Genomic DNA, 18,573 nt, shown 5'->3' with positions numbered 1-18,573 from the left:
TACTAAAAAGTACAAAGCATTATTAAAATAAATTGAAAAAAAGCTTGATCACACAGTGGCGCAGTGGATAGCACATTGGCCTGGGATGCTGAGGACCCAGGTTAGAAACTCCGAGATCAACGGCTTGATTGCTGACACATCCGGCTTGAGCATGGGATTCTGTCTTGAACGTGGGATCACAGACATGACTCCATTGTCTCTGATTTGAGCCCAAGGCTGCTGCCTCCAGCGAGAAGTGACTGGCTCAGCCCAAGTGTTCATCAGTAGACAAGTGGATAAAAAAGCTGTAGTACATTTACACATGGAGTACTACACGACCATAAAAAAGAAGGAAATCTTACCTTTTGAGAGGGCTCAGATAGACCTAGAGATTATTATATTAAGTGAAGTAAAGCCAGAGAAAGACAAATATCATATGCTCTCACTTATATGTGGAATCTAATGAACACAATAAACTGAGGACTAAATAGGAACAAAGGGTCAGAGAAAATGAATGGACAGCTGTCAGAGAAAAAGGGGAGGAGATGACGAGTTCAAAGATGAAGCGATTAGTCAAAACCATATATAGGCCCTGGCCAGTTGGCTCAGTGGTACAGCATCAGCCTGGCGTGCAGGACTCCCGGGTTCGATTCCTGGCCAGGGCACATAGGAGAAGCGCCCATCTGCTTCTCCACCCCTCCCCCTCTCCTTCCTCTCTGTCTCTCTCTTCCCCTCCTGCAACCAAGGCTCCATTGGAGCAAAGTTGGCCTGGGTGCTGAGGATGGCTCCATGGCCTCTGCCTCAGACACTAGAATGGCTCTGGTTGCAACAGAGCAATGCCCAAGATGGGCAGAGCATTGCCCCCTGGTGGGCATGCCAGGTGGAGTCTGTCTGCCTCCCGTTTCCAACTTCAGAAAAAAATACAAAAAAAAACAAACAAAAAAAAACCATATATACATAGCACATATATACAAGCAACAGGGTAGCAATAGCCAGAGGGAAAGGAGGGTGGAAGTAGGGGGCAGGGAGATGGGGACAATGGGCAGGTTGGAGTGGAAATGAGGGTGGAAAGAAAGTTTGCATGGGGTGTGGTGGGGCAGGAAGCTGTGTGTTGAGAGAGTTATATTGAGTAGGACAATGGAAACCATGTCAACACAATAATTATTTTTTTTAAAAAGCTTTATAAAGATCTTTCTATTATTATCTGAACAAAAATTTAAAAGCCCTTTTATGCTTGATGAAAATTTGCCTTATTGACAATGCTGCATACAATGTGTCTCTCTTCTTATCACTTGTACTTGTGTAAAGGAAGTGGTCAAGAGAACAGCAATAGGCTCCCCTGAGTCTCTTTCTCAAGCATCCTGGAAAATAAAGAAATTGAAAAGGTTGTTTCAGGCTGGTGGGACTTTCTGAAACCAACACAGCACAGAATACTTCACTGGCTCCAGCTACCCTAGGAGTCCAAAAAAGCCAAGAGCTAAAGGAGCTGACAGTGGGTGATGTGGAAGAATTAGGGAGGCAGAGGGGCGGAGGTGAAGAGGCTTAAGCAGGAAGAGCCCTGTTTCTGTGAAAGCAAAACTTTCCCCAAGGACAAGAAATCATTTCAGATCTCAGCCCTACTTGCCAGCGGTCCGGCTGACCCAAGTGAACGTGGTCGCATTTTGGCCAGCTATCTGCGCAGGTCCAACAAGAACCGACCTACATTGGGCTCTGGAGTTCCTGGTGCTGGTGGTGAGGTGAGGTGCACCCCGGAGTGGGTGAGCATGGAAGGCTGGGGTGCTGTGCAGGGCTGGTGGGTGCTCCTGCCCACCTGTGGGCCTAGAGAGCACAGGTTTTATTTCAGTGGCTGCTTCTTGGCACTTCTGTGTGCTGGGGGAGCGCGGTGGTGGGCTTGATGGAGGCCTAGGGTCAGCAGTGATCAGATCCCTGCCCTCTACCGCCTGGCTCAGCTTTAAGAGGAGATCCCAGAGCCAGAGAGCTGAGTGAGAAGAGAGGAGGAGGGGAAGAGAGAGAGCTGAGGGAGGAGGAGACAGAGAGGAAAGGATGCCAGGGGAAGAGAGAAGGGAGAAGACAGTGGAAGAGCCAGGGGGAGAGGGAAGTGGGATGGAGGGGAAAGAGAGCTGAGAGAGAGAAAAAGAAAGATGAGAGGGGATATGAATTCCAAAGAGAGGCCCCTGGGTGGTCTGGAAATGGACCAAACTGACTGTACCTCCTTTTCTCTTTACAGGAGGACATAGCGCCAGGGAACCAGGTCAGCAGAGCCTTGACTTCTCCAGCTGTAAAGCAGGGCTGGGGGTAGGATGGCTAAGGACACTTCACATTTGATGTAATGTGGGTCAGTCTGGATGCTGGAAACCACGGTGGGGAAGGGACACGGGGTAATTTCCAACCTTTTGCCCCTCTCCTCTGTGGTTGCTCAAGGTCGTTCCAGTGAACGCCAGACTCACTTTGGTTTCTGCCCACTTTACATTCTTTTTCGGTCCATGTATGTAATCTCCCCTGAGAGCAACTGGGCTCTCTCTCAAGGTCTGTAAGATGAGTCGGCAGCAGTGAACCCTCAAATTCTCTTCATTGTTGGGCAATAACTTCCTGCTTTCGAGGACCTTGTACAACATAGCCCAGCTCCTCAATTACAGGTACCTCATTTTTGTTTCCCCAGGGTCTCTGCTGATTAAAAAGCCTCCCAGTGGTAAGTATATTGATAATGATAATTCTAACAGAAGTAATAATTACTGGGCAACCTGTTATGTGCCAGGCACTGTTCTAACAACTTCACATTCAGTATAGTCTGCAATCATCAAACAATGAAGGCTGATTTCACAACTGCTCCCATCCAGGAGACTGGAGAATGAGGCAGAGTATTCATTAATATGCCCAAGGCCAAGCAGCTAGTAAATGGTAACCTGAGATTTGAACTCAAGTGGTCTTACAAAAATCAACATTCCCCTAGCACGTTCATTTTCATTATCTCATTTAGAATCATTGTCTCCATTTACAAATGGAAAACTAAGGTTGAGAGATTCTCAAGTGAATTGTACACCTGAAACCTAAGTAATTTTATGAACCAATAAATCCAATTAAAAATATAAATAAAAAAAAGAAGTCCCTGGCACATAATAGGTTTTCAGTAAATTTGTTTAATTAATGAATGAAACAGAAATGTCTTGGTCAAAGAATTGGTTCACTCTTGTATTTCAATATGTATTGTCAAATTGCCTTCTAACAGGGCAATCGATCCATTTTCTGTTATTTACATTTCATTTTTTAACTTTGTTCTGGTTTCAAAATCTCATGTTTACAAACCTTTCCCTTGTGGTTAGAAACAGTGATGTGTGGTGCAAACAGTGATGTGTAGGAGGAAGAGACCAACCGCTTGTGCAAGCCAGTGGCCAAATTTTCATAAATTTTGAGAACTAGTTGTAAAGTATAACCATTAGTTTAAAATTATGTAAACTTACAAATAAATAAATGATATTTAAAATAAAAGTAATAAATGTTCAAAGCAAACAATAAAGAAAAGAAAGAAAGAAAAGAACACATGGATGCCTACAGCTGGGAGAGGCTGAAGTGAGTTTCCTGAGCAGCTGAGCAGCAGTGAGTGAGGAGCCAGGGCTCCTGCTGCGGAGTGCAATGCTAAGAGACTGGGCATAGTCTCCATAGATTTCTTTTTGTCTCAAAAATTTAAAATCGTATTTATTAGCATAGTTAAGAAACAGCTAACTTAGAAGCTGGTTATTCATGCTTTTCATTTTTTTTTCAGTTACAGTTTACATTTAATATTATTTTGTATTATTTTCAGGGATACATCATAGTGGTTAGACAATCTTATTCCTTACAAAGTGATCCCCAGATAAGCCTAAGACTCACCAGGCACTATACATAGTTATCACAACATTAGTGACTCTATTTTCTATGCAGTACTTTACATCCCCATGACCAGTCTGTAAAGACCAATTGCACTTTTTAATCCTTTCACCTTTTCTACTCAAACCACCCCCCACCCCCCATAAATCTGGAAAGCATCAGTCTGTTCTTTCTATCTATGAGTCTCTTTCTGTTTCATTCATTTGTTTATTTTGTTCTTTAAATTCCACATATAAATGAAATCACATGGCATTTGTCTTCCTCTGTCTGATTTGTTGCACTTAGCGTAATACCCTCTAGGTTCATTTGTGTTGTCACAAATGAAAAGATTTCATTTTTTATGGCTGAGTAATAACCCATCCTATATAAGTACCACCTCTCCTTTAAAGCAGTCTTTAGATAAGTTCTACTTGACAAGAACTCCAGGGGCTAGAGCATAAATTAAGAAACAACATGAATAAGCAAACCAGGAAACTTTTCTATTCTCTTCAACAAATCAAGGTTTTTTCTAGAATAAAAGAAACTTAAAATGTGTCATAATTAAAGACAACTTATGTAACTCAATTAGATCTTGGTTTGATAAAAATTAGTATTGTGATTTTGTAAGAAAAAGTCCTAAATTTTAAGAGAGGGAAAGTTATAATTAGGGTTGAAAACTCATGATGTCTCTAACTGTAAAATTATCTAGTAAAATAAAAAGATGTGCCAAAAAAGAGTGATTATTCACCTTACAGGACAGATACATAGAAGTTCTATTCTCTCTTGCTTTTTTTAATCTGAAAATAGTCATAATAAAGACTCATCAAAAATGTACTCTTGGGGCTATGTGATCTTCAGTAAATAGCTTAATCTCTCTGGGTGTTCAAGTTCTCTACCAATAAAATGGGACTGACCTATCTCACAGAGTTGTAAGAATTATCTGTGGCAGTTTATGAAAAGCATGTAAAACAGTATGTAGTGTGCTATATGCATATTCCATTTATTCTTTGAAAATATAAATGGATCTTTATTGAGAACTTGCCATGGGAAAGGCATTGTGATGGATGGTGAGATACTGAAGACAGGCTGCTGCTGTCCTTCCATGGTTTCCATTCTGGTGGTGATTATCACTACAGAAGATTTGACTCTTTTACTTACATTGTTCATACTCTTCTGGGGAGGCATCAGAAAAAAGAGAGAGGAGAAAAGGCTGCTCTTTAAACAAACAAAAACTAGAGCAGCCTGAGCAGATGGTGATGCAGTGGATACAGCGTCGACCTGAGACACTGAGGACATAGGTTTCAAACTCTGAGGTGTCCAGGTTGAGCACAGGCTCACTAGCTTGAACACAAGGTCACCAGCTTGAGCATGGGATCATACACATTACCACATGGTCACTGGCTTGAAGCCCAACATCATTAGCTTGATCAAGGGGTCAGTGGCTCAGCTTGAGCCCCTTGGTCAAGGCACATATGAGAAGACAATCAATGAACAACTAAGATGCCTCCACAATGAGTTGATGTTTCTCATCTCTCTCCCTTTGTGCCTGTCTGTCCCTCTCTTTCACTCTTGCTTAAAAATAAAAAAAGAAAAATGTAAAGCAGCAACTAAATACAATGCTCATTGTAGGTTTGTCTTTAAGGTTCTTTTCTGACCCGTTGACCTGTGATTACACCATCCCTGTGTCATCTCCAACTAGGCAGACGCAACATTTTAACACCATTGTAACTAGAATACACATTTGAATTCTCCAACTGCAAAACCGACTGCAAGGTATTTACACCTGCCTTTAAATTTTGTCTCTGCCTTGTAGCTCTGGCTTCGGGAGGTCGCCTACATCCTCTAGTTATATTTTTTCCACCTGCAAAAACTGGTATACCTATTTTGTGTGGTACCCCAGGGCATTGGCAGTTAGAGATAAATTCTGTAAGTTATTCAGTATAATCCTCTATCAAGGGTAGATTTTATTATTGGGGTGGTTTTAGTTGGAAGATGAATGTCTAATTGCTGGGTTCACATCTCTGAGAAGGGCAAGGCTGCAGCCAAAGGGTAAGGTGGGGTACGGGTCCCCATTTGTCTTACCCTCTGTGCAATGAGTGGTAGATCAGAACATACTGCTCTAACTTGAACTTTTTTAGTCTTTCAGCTGAACTGCCTACTCATCTTCAAGCCATCATGAACTCTACGAATCCCAAGTCACAGATCTCCTTCGACACAATAAATACTATGAAAAGTGACCAATATTTTCCTCAGGTATGTTTGTAAGTGCCATTTACAGAATATCAGTATTAGACTTAGTAGACCTGACACAGGGTTCCATAGCCTTCCTGCCAAGAAATTACCTCATTGAAAATAGGGAATATTAAATAAGTTACAATCTTTCTCATTTATTTTTTACTTTCCACTTTGAGGGGTGGCGGTGAGGAAGAATTTTCATAAAAATCTCAGCCATCTCAAAGCCTGTAACAAAAAGCTATTGTAACACCTCCTGAACAACAACAAAAATCAGAAATAATGTATTACAAAAAATATGGAATCAAAACAAAATTAGGCCTGACCTGTGGTGGCGCAGTGGATAAAGCGTCGACCTGGAAATGCTGAGGTCGCCGGTTCAAAACCCTGGGCTTGCCTGGTCAAGGCACATATGGGGGTTGATGCTTCCAGCTCTTCCCCCCCTCCTCTCTCTCTCTGTCTCTCTCTCCTTTCTCTCTCTCTCTCTCTCTCTCTCTGTCTCTGTCTCTCTCTCTCTCTCTCTCCTCTCTAAAAATGAATAAATAAATAAATAAATAATGTTATTTTACAACTTAAAAATATATACCACTCACCTGTTTGATAACAACAATACATTTGTGTAGCACTTTACAATTTATAAAACAGTTTTAAAATATTGATTCTTTCTATAAGCTTATTAGGCAGGCAGGGAGGATTTTCTTATTCTTAATTCATTTATAAGGAACGAAAAGAAGTGAGTTGTTTCTTAAGGCAGTAGTGGAATGAACACTTAGACTTAAGTTTTTGACAGTAAGTGGGGGCTCCTTCTACTAACTCGGCTCTGTTATAATATCGAACCCTCATATCTGTGGACAAGTTCTGCCTGATGTGAGGAGGACTGAGATGCAAAGACCCGACTCCGGTGACCAGGTTCAGTGACACAGATCCACTTTATTCAGGAAGTACACAAGCTTACATAGATGGGTTCAGCCTATAGGGTGTTACAGTGTGTTCCTCAAAGCCAGTGGCTGAAAATATTAGGGAGCTGTGTAGTTGGCGGAAAGTCACTTCCTTATAGCAGTCAAGCTTCCTTCCTGGGTATGCCCAGGAGGCTTCTGGGAGCTAGAGTATTCTCACAGCATTGGAACAGCCACAGCTGCTAGGAATGTGCTCTGTGCTCCACCCACATGTATCCCTTCCTGAGTCTACAGCGCTCCTTGAATTTACTAAGAAAAAGGTTCAAAGATGGTGTGCATTTGAGAATGCAACTTAGAACCCTTTAACTCTTCCTTTATTCTGATTCCAACTAGAACATCCAAGTCTGCAGAAAAACCGAGCCAAAACTAGTTCTGTTTTCTCTGCCCCATTCTAGGGCAGTGCAAGCAAAAAACCATGTAGGCCCAAGTCTCACTTTTGAAAGTGTTTATATCTGCCCAAGAATCCTATCAATAGTTGGAAATCCATCATAGTGGTCCCTGAGCTCTGTGACAAGGATGTTTCTAACAGCATCAGGCTGAAGAGATGCTCTTTGACAGTTTGCATGTGTGCCCAGAATAAATGGATATTACCTCCTGTTCCTTTTTCTTTATCTACAATATTACCTCTATTATAAAGAAAGAAATGATGAGTTATCCTACTAATTTATGAAGCATTATCACACATTCACACATGATGTTACACTTCATCTTTACTACAATCCTGGTATCGTTATTCCCATTACAAGCAAGTGGCACCTGTTGTCACCCATGCCAGGATGAATATGACTTGTCAGAAATGTACCTTTGAGACATAGGCAGCAGATGTTCTTCATTTTTTATTGAATATCTGCTCTTTGATTAATCTTCCTTATGTAATTCCCCCTCTTTTCCCCCACTCCTGGCTTTAAAGATAATGCCTCTTAAAAATCGATATAAAATTTACAAAAAAGAATATGTTGTCTAAGGAAAAAATGTTAGACTAACTATTGGAGCACTGAGAGTCACTTCATTAATTGGTTATTATGTGATCCTAAGAAAGGTACATACAGGAAAACCTTTCTGTGCCTCATCTAACCTTTCTGTTTCTTCATCAAGAGGACAAAATGTTGTGCTTCTTTCCATAGGGTTTGGAATTAATTGATGCAATAGAGGAACTAATTTGGGTATTTTGCATACTAGATACTGGGTAAATCAGAGCTTTTTATTGCAAATAAGTGTATGATTTTGACCAAATAATTAGTTAACTGATAACGGTTTTGTTTACCACTTAACGCCCAATAATTAACCATGGTACTTTATACTTCTTGAGTTTGGTGCTTTAACAACATATTTTTGGAGCGATCAGTGGTGGGACTCAAATAATTTAACAAGCAGTTCTCTGCCCTAATGCCCATTTTAATTATAAAAAAACCAACATAATGAAAGGTAGTTTATTATTTCGTGCACTTAATACTTAAATAAAAGCAATCCAAGAGGTACACAAGAGTAGTTTATGGTATAAGAAAGAGTATTAAAATATTAATAAAAAATATTAAATAATACCTGACAAAAAACAATGAAACTGTTATTTAATATATTTGCATATTGCTTCTTGATTGTCATCCTCACTTACAATTTCTTTCACTTGTGGACGGAATGAACGTGACTATGGGAGCTTAAAATACACTGTTGCGCAGAAGGACGTTAAAAAAGAATGAGGAATGTAAATTTGTGATTTCCACATTGGGCGACAGCCCAGGCCCCCACCTTACATAGAACCTTGATGACAAGTGTCATTTTAACAACCAGTTAGCCGAACTCAACCAAAAATTAGGTATCGGTTCTGCTGAACTCATGCAAACAAGGTGAATTCCACCACTGTGTGCAATTCGTCACTGTGGTCAGAAAAAATAAAACTGTACAGCTGATGTTAGTACCAGACCTGAGAGAGCTCTGTGAGAGCCCTGGCAGAATTTTGAGCAGCTTTGTTTTTGATACACTTAAAAAACAGTTGTCTCTTTCCTCTCAGGAGAGGGCACCAGTCTAACAGTGTTAAAAACTTCTAATGAATGGGACAGGAAACAGTTTCTATTTTGGCTCCCAACTCAAACTCTGATGTATTCCTATTCACTGGGCCTTTGGAAACCGGTTGCGAGTTTCCTATAGAAATTTTGTGAATTGCATACTAAAGAGAGAAACAAAACACATGAGCTGCATTCCTCTTTTACAGTCTTTAACATTTCCTTTTAGATCAAGAAAGAACCACAGGATAATTCCAATATTCCTCAAATGAACACAGAGTTCAAAGGAAGTCCACAACTTACACCTCACACCCAGGCTCAAGGACCCAAAGACTAGGCTGTATCCCAAAATAAGGTGCTCTACATTACCTTGGATGTGCACCACAGGAAACACCAAAAAATGAAACACAGGATCACACACAGTGGGAGGGATAGCTTGTCCGAGGCACTGGACACTCTCCAGGCTGTCAGAAAAGAGAGAGAGGCTCAGCTGGGCAGAGAGATGCTGGTGCGGGGTGTAGAAGGAATCGAAGGCTACGTAAACCTTCGAATGCCCCTCTGTTGCTTTCCTGATGACTGCCACCTGGAAATTACCTTTGCCCGGAGTAAATGTGAGCAGAAAGAAGAGAACCAGATACTTGGCAGGCATGACAGGTCATCTACGGACTGTGTCAAATTTTTGATCCACGCAACTGAGAAGAAGGGAAAAAGGATCGTCAAATGTGGGGAACTTCACAAACAAGGGTGCAAACTCTGTGTCTACGCTTTCAAAGGAGAAACCATCAAGGACGCAATATACAAGGACGGCCGATTTCTTTCCGTGCTGGAGAACCATGATTGGAAACTCATTGAAAACCTGGACTCTGTTGTAGAAAGCACACAGCGAGTTGATGACTTAGAGGGCAAGTTCTTCCAGGTTGAGGTTGGGAAAAGGATGGGCTCTAGGGCATCTGGCACTCAGAATTCTGATTTGGTCGCCACTCAGAAATTTGATATGGTGGCCACTCAGAGTTTTCATTTGGTAGCCACTCAGAGTTTTCTTTTGGCTGCCACTCAGCGTTTTGACTTGGCAGCCACTCAGAATTCGGAGTTGGAGGAAAGAAGCAACTGGAAAGATATTGTGCCCCAGTACCCTATTTTCAAAAACGAAACTGAAAACATTAGAAAAAGCTTAAAGGAAACAATGAAAGGAAGAAGAGGGAAAAAAATATTTCAGTTAGATAAAACAAACTTTGGGAAACTGACAAAGAACTCTACTCGGGTTAAAGTAGTGAAACTTCTTTCCCATCTCAGTGACTCAGTTGGGTACATATCATGGGACAACAATGGAAATAGAGGTACTGCCACCTGCTTTGTTTTTAAAGGGCTGTACATTTTCACTTGTCGACATGTAATAAGTGACATTGTGGGAAAAGGAATACAGTCAAGTAAGTGGGCAGACGTAATTGCTAAATGTGCAAGGGTGACATTTGGTTATGAAGACAGCCTAGAAAACAATGAAAACTATTTTTTCATTGAACCTTGTTTTGATATATCTGATATAACTCTTGATTATGCTGTTCTGAAACTGAAAGAAAATGGACAACAAGTACCTTTGGGACTATATAATAGAGTTGGTCCTGTGCCACCGAATGGGTTGATATATATTATTGGCCATCCAGATGGAGAGGCCAAGTCTACCGATGCTTGTGCTGTAATCCCTCAGAGTCAGAGAGTAGAGAGATGCATGGAACATCTGCAGGATAGAGTGGCCGAGGGTCATTATGACTATATGCGCTATATTCACATGTACACACAAAGAAGTTTCCTGGAAATGGCTCCCAGTCCTGATGTGATTACCTATAACACCAGTTTTTTCTTTGGGTCTTCTGGCTCCCCAGTGTTTAATTCAGAAGGTTCATTGGTGGCCATGCATGCTGCTGGCTTCACTTATGATTACCAGAGTGGAATTTCCAGTATCATTGAGTTTGGGTGTTCTATGTATTCCATCCTCCATGATATTCAACAGAACCACAGAGCGTTATATGAAGAGGTATTCACAACTCATCAGGATGTAGAAATGGTGAGTGATGGGGTCAAGGACACTGAGAATTCAGTCTCTTTGTGAGCTTTAGATGAATTACTTATGAAGTGGTATTCTATAGGTAATGATGATAATTTTCTAAATTCCAAAATGATTCATTTCCTCAGTAATAATAATTAATATTACTGACCATTTCCCAAGCACCATGCATTTTTTTAAAATTTTCATTTATTGATTTCAGCAAGAAAAGAAGGGAGAGAGAAAGAGAGAGAGAGAGAGAGGACCATTGAGCTGTTCCTGTGTGTGCCCTGACCGGGGATCAAACCGGCAACCTCTGTGCTTCGGAACAATGCTCTAAACAAACTAGCTATACAGCCAGAGCTGCATTTTTTTTTCTAAGCACATGAAGAAACTAGTTATAACAACTCTATGAGGTGGATTAATATTTTGATTTTAAAGTCAAGTAAATTAAAGAATAAGATTAAGTGATAATTAGGTTTAGGACACTATAAATAGTGTATTCATTTCTTTTTCTTTTTCTTTTTTTCATTTTTCATATCTTGCCCTAAGTTCAGCTGCTTGAAGGCAGGATCCAAGACTTGGTCAACTCAGTATTCTCAGTGTCTGGCACAAAGAAAGATAAGTGCTTAGAAAATATGTGGGTCAATCAATTGCAAAACTAGGGCTTCTGTTCATCTTAACTAAGGTGCTAAATGCTCCGTTAAAAATCATCCCAAATAAATCCTTTTAGAATTTCCAAAATCCTAATAATACTAAATTGTGAAGATACAGTTCTCTTGAAATTCAGAGAGTAGTATCCACTCTTCATGAATTTATAGGCTATCAGGAAAGGAGGATATCTTAAGATTATAGTACTTTATTTCCCTAGTTTGAAAAATGTCCTTTTTCTGTTCCGGGATCCCATCCAATATACTACAATACATTTGGTTGTTATGTTTCTTTAGGATCTTCTTGGCTGTAACTGTTTGTCAGACTTTTCTTGTTCTTGATGACTAACAGGAAGAGCACTGGTCAGGTGTTTTGTAGGATGCTCTTCTATTGGAATGTGATATATTTGTAATGTTAGAGTGGGCTTGTGGGTTTTAAAGGGAAGGTCAGGGAGGCAAAGTGCCATTTTCAACATCTATCAAAGGTATAGACTGTCAATGTGATGTATGACTTGGGGTTGGTCTTGATCGCCTGGCTAAAGTAGTGTTTTCCAGGTTTTTCTACAGTCAAGTTAAATTCTCCCCCGTATCCTATTAAATACTCTTAGGAAGGAAGTCTGTGCACTCCACATACTGAAAGAGTTGGGAGTTATGGTCCCCTTCCGTATGAAGGTACTCCTGAAATCCCTACAGAAGCTATTTGGAATCAAGCTGCATGGGAGACTTGTCTCTTCCCTCCCACTTGTGTACATTAGAACAGCATCATGGATACACTTATACTCCGGGTTATGTCCGACAGCACTTTATTGTGTTGCTTCAATTGTTCCAACACCCAAGGAAACACTTGGTTATTGTGTCTCCTCTGATATTCCTCCATTAGTATGTCATGCTTATATTTTCATTCTTTCTTTTTGTTTTTAGCACTTCCTTAACTCCTGGTTTCTCACTGTGCTTCCAGGCTCCTCTGGTATATTCCCTGCCTTTGTCCTCGAGTCAGCTATTTCTCCAAGGAACTATGGTTAGTCTTAGTGGATAATCATATTGCAAACCAAGATCCTGGCAGTAGGTGTCTTTTCTTTCAGGTCCTCTCAGCTGACAGAACAAAGAAATATGTGTGTATTATACTAATTCATGTATATATACATAGTTACACACATCTGTATGAAAAATGGTTCTTACTGATGTTTGCTACTCCAGTCCATTCCCACATGGGTCATTTCTGCCTCCCCCATGCTCATCTGTGAACTCTCCAACAGTGAGAAACTGGGCTCCTACCATCACCCACCTGTTTACCGAATTGTTAAGTTCCAGTATACACATATAGCAGTATCATAATTGTTCGCATGTGCCAGAACAAAAAATAACTTTGTGAACTGGAGTGCAGTGTTTGTGTCCAATTTCTTTTGCCTTCATTCTTAGACTCCTTCCATAGTTACTGTGGTCAGCACCTATCCCCGCCCCTTCAGTGTGTTTGCTCCATGTATTTACAACATGGTCACATTGTCGGGTCACAGCTTGCGTTCTATTCTTTGAAACTTTGACTAGCTAAGTGATTTTTTTAATTGCATACATTAAGGATAATTGGTCATGCTAAAAATTCTGTATCTGTTATGTGCACAATGTGATGTATCTACCATTACAACATTATATGGAATTGTTTAACCACCCTAAAATTTTCCTGGGTTTCACCTACTTACCCCTCCCCTCTCTCCTGAACCTCTGGTGACCACTGATCTTTTTACTGTCTTTATACTTTTCTTTTTTCCAGAATGTCATATACGTGGAATCATGTAGTATATAGCTTTCCAGATGGCCTTCTTTCATTTAGCAACATGCAATTGAAATTCCTCTGTGTCTTTCAGGGTTTAATATCGCGTTTCTTTTTATCACTAAATAATATTCACTATATGGATATACCACAGTTGATTTTACCGTTTACCTGTTGAAAGACCTTTTAATGGCTTCTAGTTTTTGATGATTATAAATAAAGCTGCTATAAGCATTTGTGTACAAATTTTTGCATGAACATATGTTTTTAATTCAATTGGATAAATACCAAGGTAGTTGATTACAGAATTGTATGGTAAAGTTATGTTTAACTTCTCAAGTATCTGCCAAACTGTCTTCCAATGCGGCTGTACCATTCCCAACAGCAATGAAGGAGAGTTCGTATTGATTCACATCCTCACCAGCATTGGGTATTTTCACTTTTTTGGAATTTGTACCTATTAATACTGGTGAAAGGCATGATATTCTTCAGGGTACTATGGGCTTTATTTATGAAACTGAAGTTGCTGTGTATGATCTGGTATATGTGTATATAGTTATGGTATCAGTTTATATTATTTCAGGATAATAAACCACTATAAATACTACAAAGATAAGGTATTCAATTAAGAAACAGAGGTTAGCCCTGGCCGGTTGGCTCAGTTGCAGACTGCTGGCCCGGTTTGTAGAAGTCCTGGGGTTCCATTCCCAGTCAAAACATACAAGAGAAGCACCTATCTGCTTCTCTCTCTCTTTCTCTCTTTCTCTCTTTCACCTCCTGCAGCCATGGCTCGATTGGAGAAAGTTGGTCTTGGGTGCTGGGGATGGCTCTATGGCCTCTGCCTCAGGTGCTAAGGAAAGCTCAGTTGCTGAGCAACAGAGCAAGGCCCCAGATGGGTACACCATCATCCCATAGGGGATTTGCTGGTGGATCCCAATCAGGTTGCATGCAGGAGTCTGTTCTTCCTCCCCTCCTCTCACTGAATTAAAAAGGAAAAAGCAACAGAGATTAGATGAGTGTGGAACAAGCAGTAGAAGAGAGGATCTATAAAGCTCTAGCCATAGGATGACACTGTCTCACCTTGGTCACCATGATAATGAAGTCACAACTTACAAAGAAGTTGCAAATTTGCTACATCAGATGCAAGCTACAAGTGTGTAGATATTACATGTTGCTGCCTGACCGCCATAATCTTTCAAGAAATAATGCCTACTACTTCTTTTTCACCCTCCAAGTCTCTTATTTAGATTTTATTTATTGACTTTAGAGAGAGGAGAGAGACAGAGAGCAAGAATCAGAGAGAAATAGAGAGGGGAACAAGGCACAGGAAGCATCAACTCATAGTTGCTTTTCGCATGTGCCTTGTCTGGGCACCTATGACCCCAGCACTCCAGGTCAACGCTTTATCCACTGCACCAGCACAGGTCAAACTCCAAGTTTCTTATGAATTCTTCTCTTTGACAAATGCTAAGCCATAACACACACAGGGATTTGCGGGGGAAAAATAGTTCTCAGCTTTATAAAAAAGTAGTGTTGCTATGTAACCAGCACACAAAACATACACACACACACACACACACACACACACACACACACTACATAAACATGTTTACAATCACAAATTACTGTTGGTGACATTATAATGTGGTTTTATGATAAAGTGTATGTCACAACTTTGACTGATTACTTTGAGTCATCTGCACACTCACCATCTGGAAATAAACTATGCTATAACGTTATTCTATCACCAGGTGCTTTTTGTTTAGAAGAAATATTTTGACACAGAGAGAAGTATCAAGTAAAAATAACCAGGCTAAAATTTGTCAAAAGGAAGACAGAAAAGTTTCTTTCGGTTTCCTTTTTTGATTTTACTACCACCCACCTCTTCTCTGTTTGATTTTGTTTCACATGAGAATTCCAGATGAGCCTACAAAAACATGCAGCATGACCTCTCTTTCTCATTCGTAATTTGCTTCTTTTCCAAAACATTCATTTCCTTATTTTTTGTCCCCCCCCCAAAAAAAATGGATGTCTGAGTCCTAGCTGCCATTATCGCCCTGCTCCGGCCCTCGGAACTAGGCCAGTGTTCCCCTTCCACCCACAACCCTGTGGGCTCTGTTGCTTTCCTCTCGCAGACATCACTCTTGAAGACAACTCCCTGCCCCACTTCAGGCTTACTATACTAAAAAGACAAAAACTAAACCAATGATTGCATTTTACTATACATTAAAATATAGTATGACACATAAATTAGGAGAAGAGGATGGAAGAAGACAACAGGGGAGAGGGTAGCATGTTACAGAAAGTGCTCAGGAAGACCTCACTGTAAACCTGTTACTTGACAGAGACCCGAATACAGAGAAACAGAGGCAGGCACAGCCCTGTGGTGGAGGGTCCCAGACTGAGAAGGCCCTGCAGGACATGCCCAAGAGGATCCCTGGGGTGAACCAAGAGAATACTTGAAACTCCATTTGTATTTTTAACACAAAAATGAAAAATGAAGTGTTCCTCACAATATGTGAATTTGAAAACAAAAATATAATTTAAATAAGATCATAGTGGTTGCATTCTCAATTTGTTAAAAATTGTAGGTGTGGGAGATGAAAAGTTCAGAGATCCCTACTGCCTAAAGCAGGGCTCTTTTGACAGACAGAGGTATATGTCATCCTGTCTGTACTTTCCGACCAAGTCCTATCTGAAATAAAATAGGTAGCAATATCCCATGTATATCGTTTTAGTCACATCTACTTTACAACAGAGACCCTATTCTTTTGTATTTTTGACAGCAACTAGACCCATGCCTTGCAGAGAGAGCCCGCCTTATGAACAGATGAATGGGTGGGTGGAAGGATGGCTGGGTGTGGGGGTGGGTGACTCACTGGGCCTGCGTGTATGGAAACGCTGCAAAGACAGCCTTGGCACAATAAAAGAGTTGGGGATCTGGCATCTGATATGAGTTCATTCACCCAAGGACTTCCCTTGCACAATTTATTTACCTGTATTCCTAATCTGTGAAACAAGAAGTGAATAGAAAGCAGATGAGTTTTGGGGGCTGACCATGAAGATCAAATGAGATAGAAATGAGCCAACCACCAAACACCACTCTAGAAGGATCAGAGGTTGAACTCAAGTGTTTATCCAACTCCAGGACCCAGAACCTGAAACACCTGCAGCCCCCTGAAACTCTATAAGGCACATTTGCCTCTAAGAAGTCCTTGATAAAATAAGGCACTTTGGAAAAAGAAGTCAACGGATAAGGGAATTCTGGGAGAGAGTCTGATCTCAGGGCCATTTGCTTTGCCCTGAGTGCTGCCCATGTGACTTCTGAGTGATCCTTACAGTTGGAAGAGGCATATGCGGCCCCAGGGTTTCTGAGTCCCACTGTGTGAGCCCAGAGGGAAACCACCCAGCTCCCCAGCATCCTGACCCCAGGCCACATCCACATGGGCGACGGTGGATGTGGATATTGCCCTTATTGGAGGGAACAAACCTTGGGTACTGTGCGGCCTCCTTCTTGGAGCCTCTGAACTCTGGGGTTGGGGGTTGGGAAGGTTTGCTCCCTCCTAAGAGGGGTCTGTCTGGGAAAACTTAGCTACTGAAGCTTCAGGACTGCCCCTAAGCTAAGATTGATGGAAGTTTAGAGACCTCATCTTAATCCTCTCTCAAACAGGGTTCAGCTTTTAAGTCACAGTGAACGCACAGAAAAAGAACTGACGATAATTTCAAACTTCAGCGTGTATGTGTGTGTGTGTGTCAATAATTTTCCTTCCACATGTAGAACAAGAGATGGGAATCCACTTCAGCTGGAACATAAGGAACGAAGGGGAGGGATGCCCCAGCAGCCCTTAGGGATGGAAGCCCAGGGAGGGTCATGAAGAGACAGACACTGATCATCGGAGGAGAGAACACAGACCAAAGAGTGAGAGGAAAGTCTGGACTCATGGTGATAACGATCTTGGCCAGACATACTGAGAGTACATTTGAAGTGAAGTGAAAAGGAAAAGGAAAAACAGTTCTGCAGAACTTAAGGAAAACAACGGCTTTGCCTCTCAGATTCCCATTTGAAAAGTAACATGTATATCTTTAGCTTCTACTGGACCACTTTGGTCCATTTGCGATGGCATCCCAGCCAGCTCGACCTTTCTGCTCATCCCAGGGTTTCCTGGCTCCCTGAGCCTGGCTAATGGTGGATGCTTCCACTCCGTCTCATTACCAGTCAATCTCTTGGGATAATTAGCAAGATACCATTTGAGGTGGCATCTTCCATTTCTATATTAAGTATAAAGCTGACTCTCACAGAAAAAACCACTGCCGAGAGCTGCCTGGGTCGGGACTACAGGTACCGAGGAGAGCAGTCATTGTGGCTGTGCTTTGAGAGATTTGACGCAAACCCACCGCTACTTAGTGTTAGTGACAGAGTAGAGAGGGTTCAAGGACTCTGTGGAGCCACCAAGAAAACCAAACCTTCACCCGATGTGTATGTGGCGCACTTGAAATTGTTCAACACCTCCGAGGACACAGCGTTTACCCTGAAAAGGCCACAGTTGCACATTCCCTTGGAACTAGGCACCTTGTTGGCTGTATGTAGTAAGTATCTGCACTTTATTATAAATGTGACAAGAATACATTTTGTCCAAGTGACAGGTGGAGGGCAGCTCTACTGTTGTCAACTCCCTAAACTGGTAAAGAACACTCACGTGGTTGGGAGAGGTGGGAATGCAGCAAATACTACAGCCAGGCCATGGGAGTCAGGGGACAAGCCAGAGCTTTCAGACAGTGACTGCTTCATGAAGCCCTGGAAGTCAACACATCACAGGCAGAATCACTGATACACATGCGTGCATGTGTGTGTGCGTGCACACACATACATCAGCCATAGCACAGTCAGCAGACCTTCCCTCAGATTTCCCGATATCAGTTAACAGACACTTTATATTTTTATTTTTTTTTTTTTTTTTTACAGAGACAGAGAGAGAGTCAGAGAGAGGGATAGACAGAGACAGACAGACAGGAACGGAGAGATGAGAAACATCAATCATTAGTTTTTCATTGAACTTTGCGACACCTTAGTTGTTCATTGATTGCTTTCTCATATGTGCCTTGA

The 18,573-nt window shown here is 41.3% G+C and overlaps 1 protein-coding gene across 1 annotated transcript; it reads left to right on the top strand.

Moving 5' to 3' along the window:
* The first annotated feature begins 1,418 nt into the window (after nt 1–1,418).
* LOC136389576 (serine protease FAM111A-like) lies at nt 1,419–12,736 on the top strand. The gene is made up of 5 exons (XM_066361417.1): nt 1,419–1,715; nt 2,639–2,668; nt 5,465–5,595; nt 5,961–6,075; nt 9,240–12,736. The coding sequence occupies exon 5, from the start codon at nt 9,411–9,413 to the stop codon at nt 11,115–11,117; it is 1,707 nt and encodes a 568-aa protein (XP_066217514.1). The 5' UTR covers nt 1,419–1,715; nt 2,639–2,668; nt 5,465–5,595; nt 5,961–6,075; nt 9,240–9,410; the 3' UTR covers nt 11,118–12,736.
* The last annotated feature ends 5,837 nt before the right edge of the window (nt 12,737–18,573 follow it).

This window comes from Saccopteryx leptura, chromosome 1 (assembly GCF_036850995.1).
Source record: "Saccopteryx leptura isolate mSacLep1 chromosome 1, mSacLep1_pri_phased_curated, whole genome shotgun sequence".
In the NCBI taxonomy this organism is placed as follows: Eukaryota; Metazoa; Chordata; class Mammalia; order Chiroptera; family Emballonuridae; genus Saccopteryx; species Saccopteryx leptura.
The sequence above is the reverse complement of the archived record's forward strand: the minus strand, read 5'-3'. Positions and strand labels throughout refer to the sequence as shown.

Excerpts from the sequence above, each read along its gene's own strand:
- LOC136389576 (XM_066361417.1), top strand. The coding sequence starts at position 9,411 with ATGAAACACAGGATCACACACAGTGGGAGGGATAGCTTGTCCGAGGCA.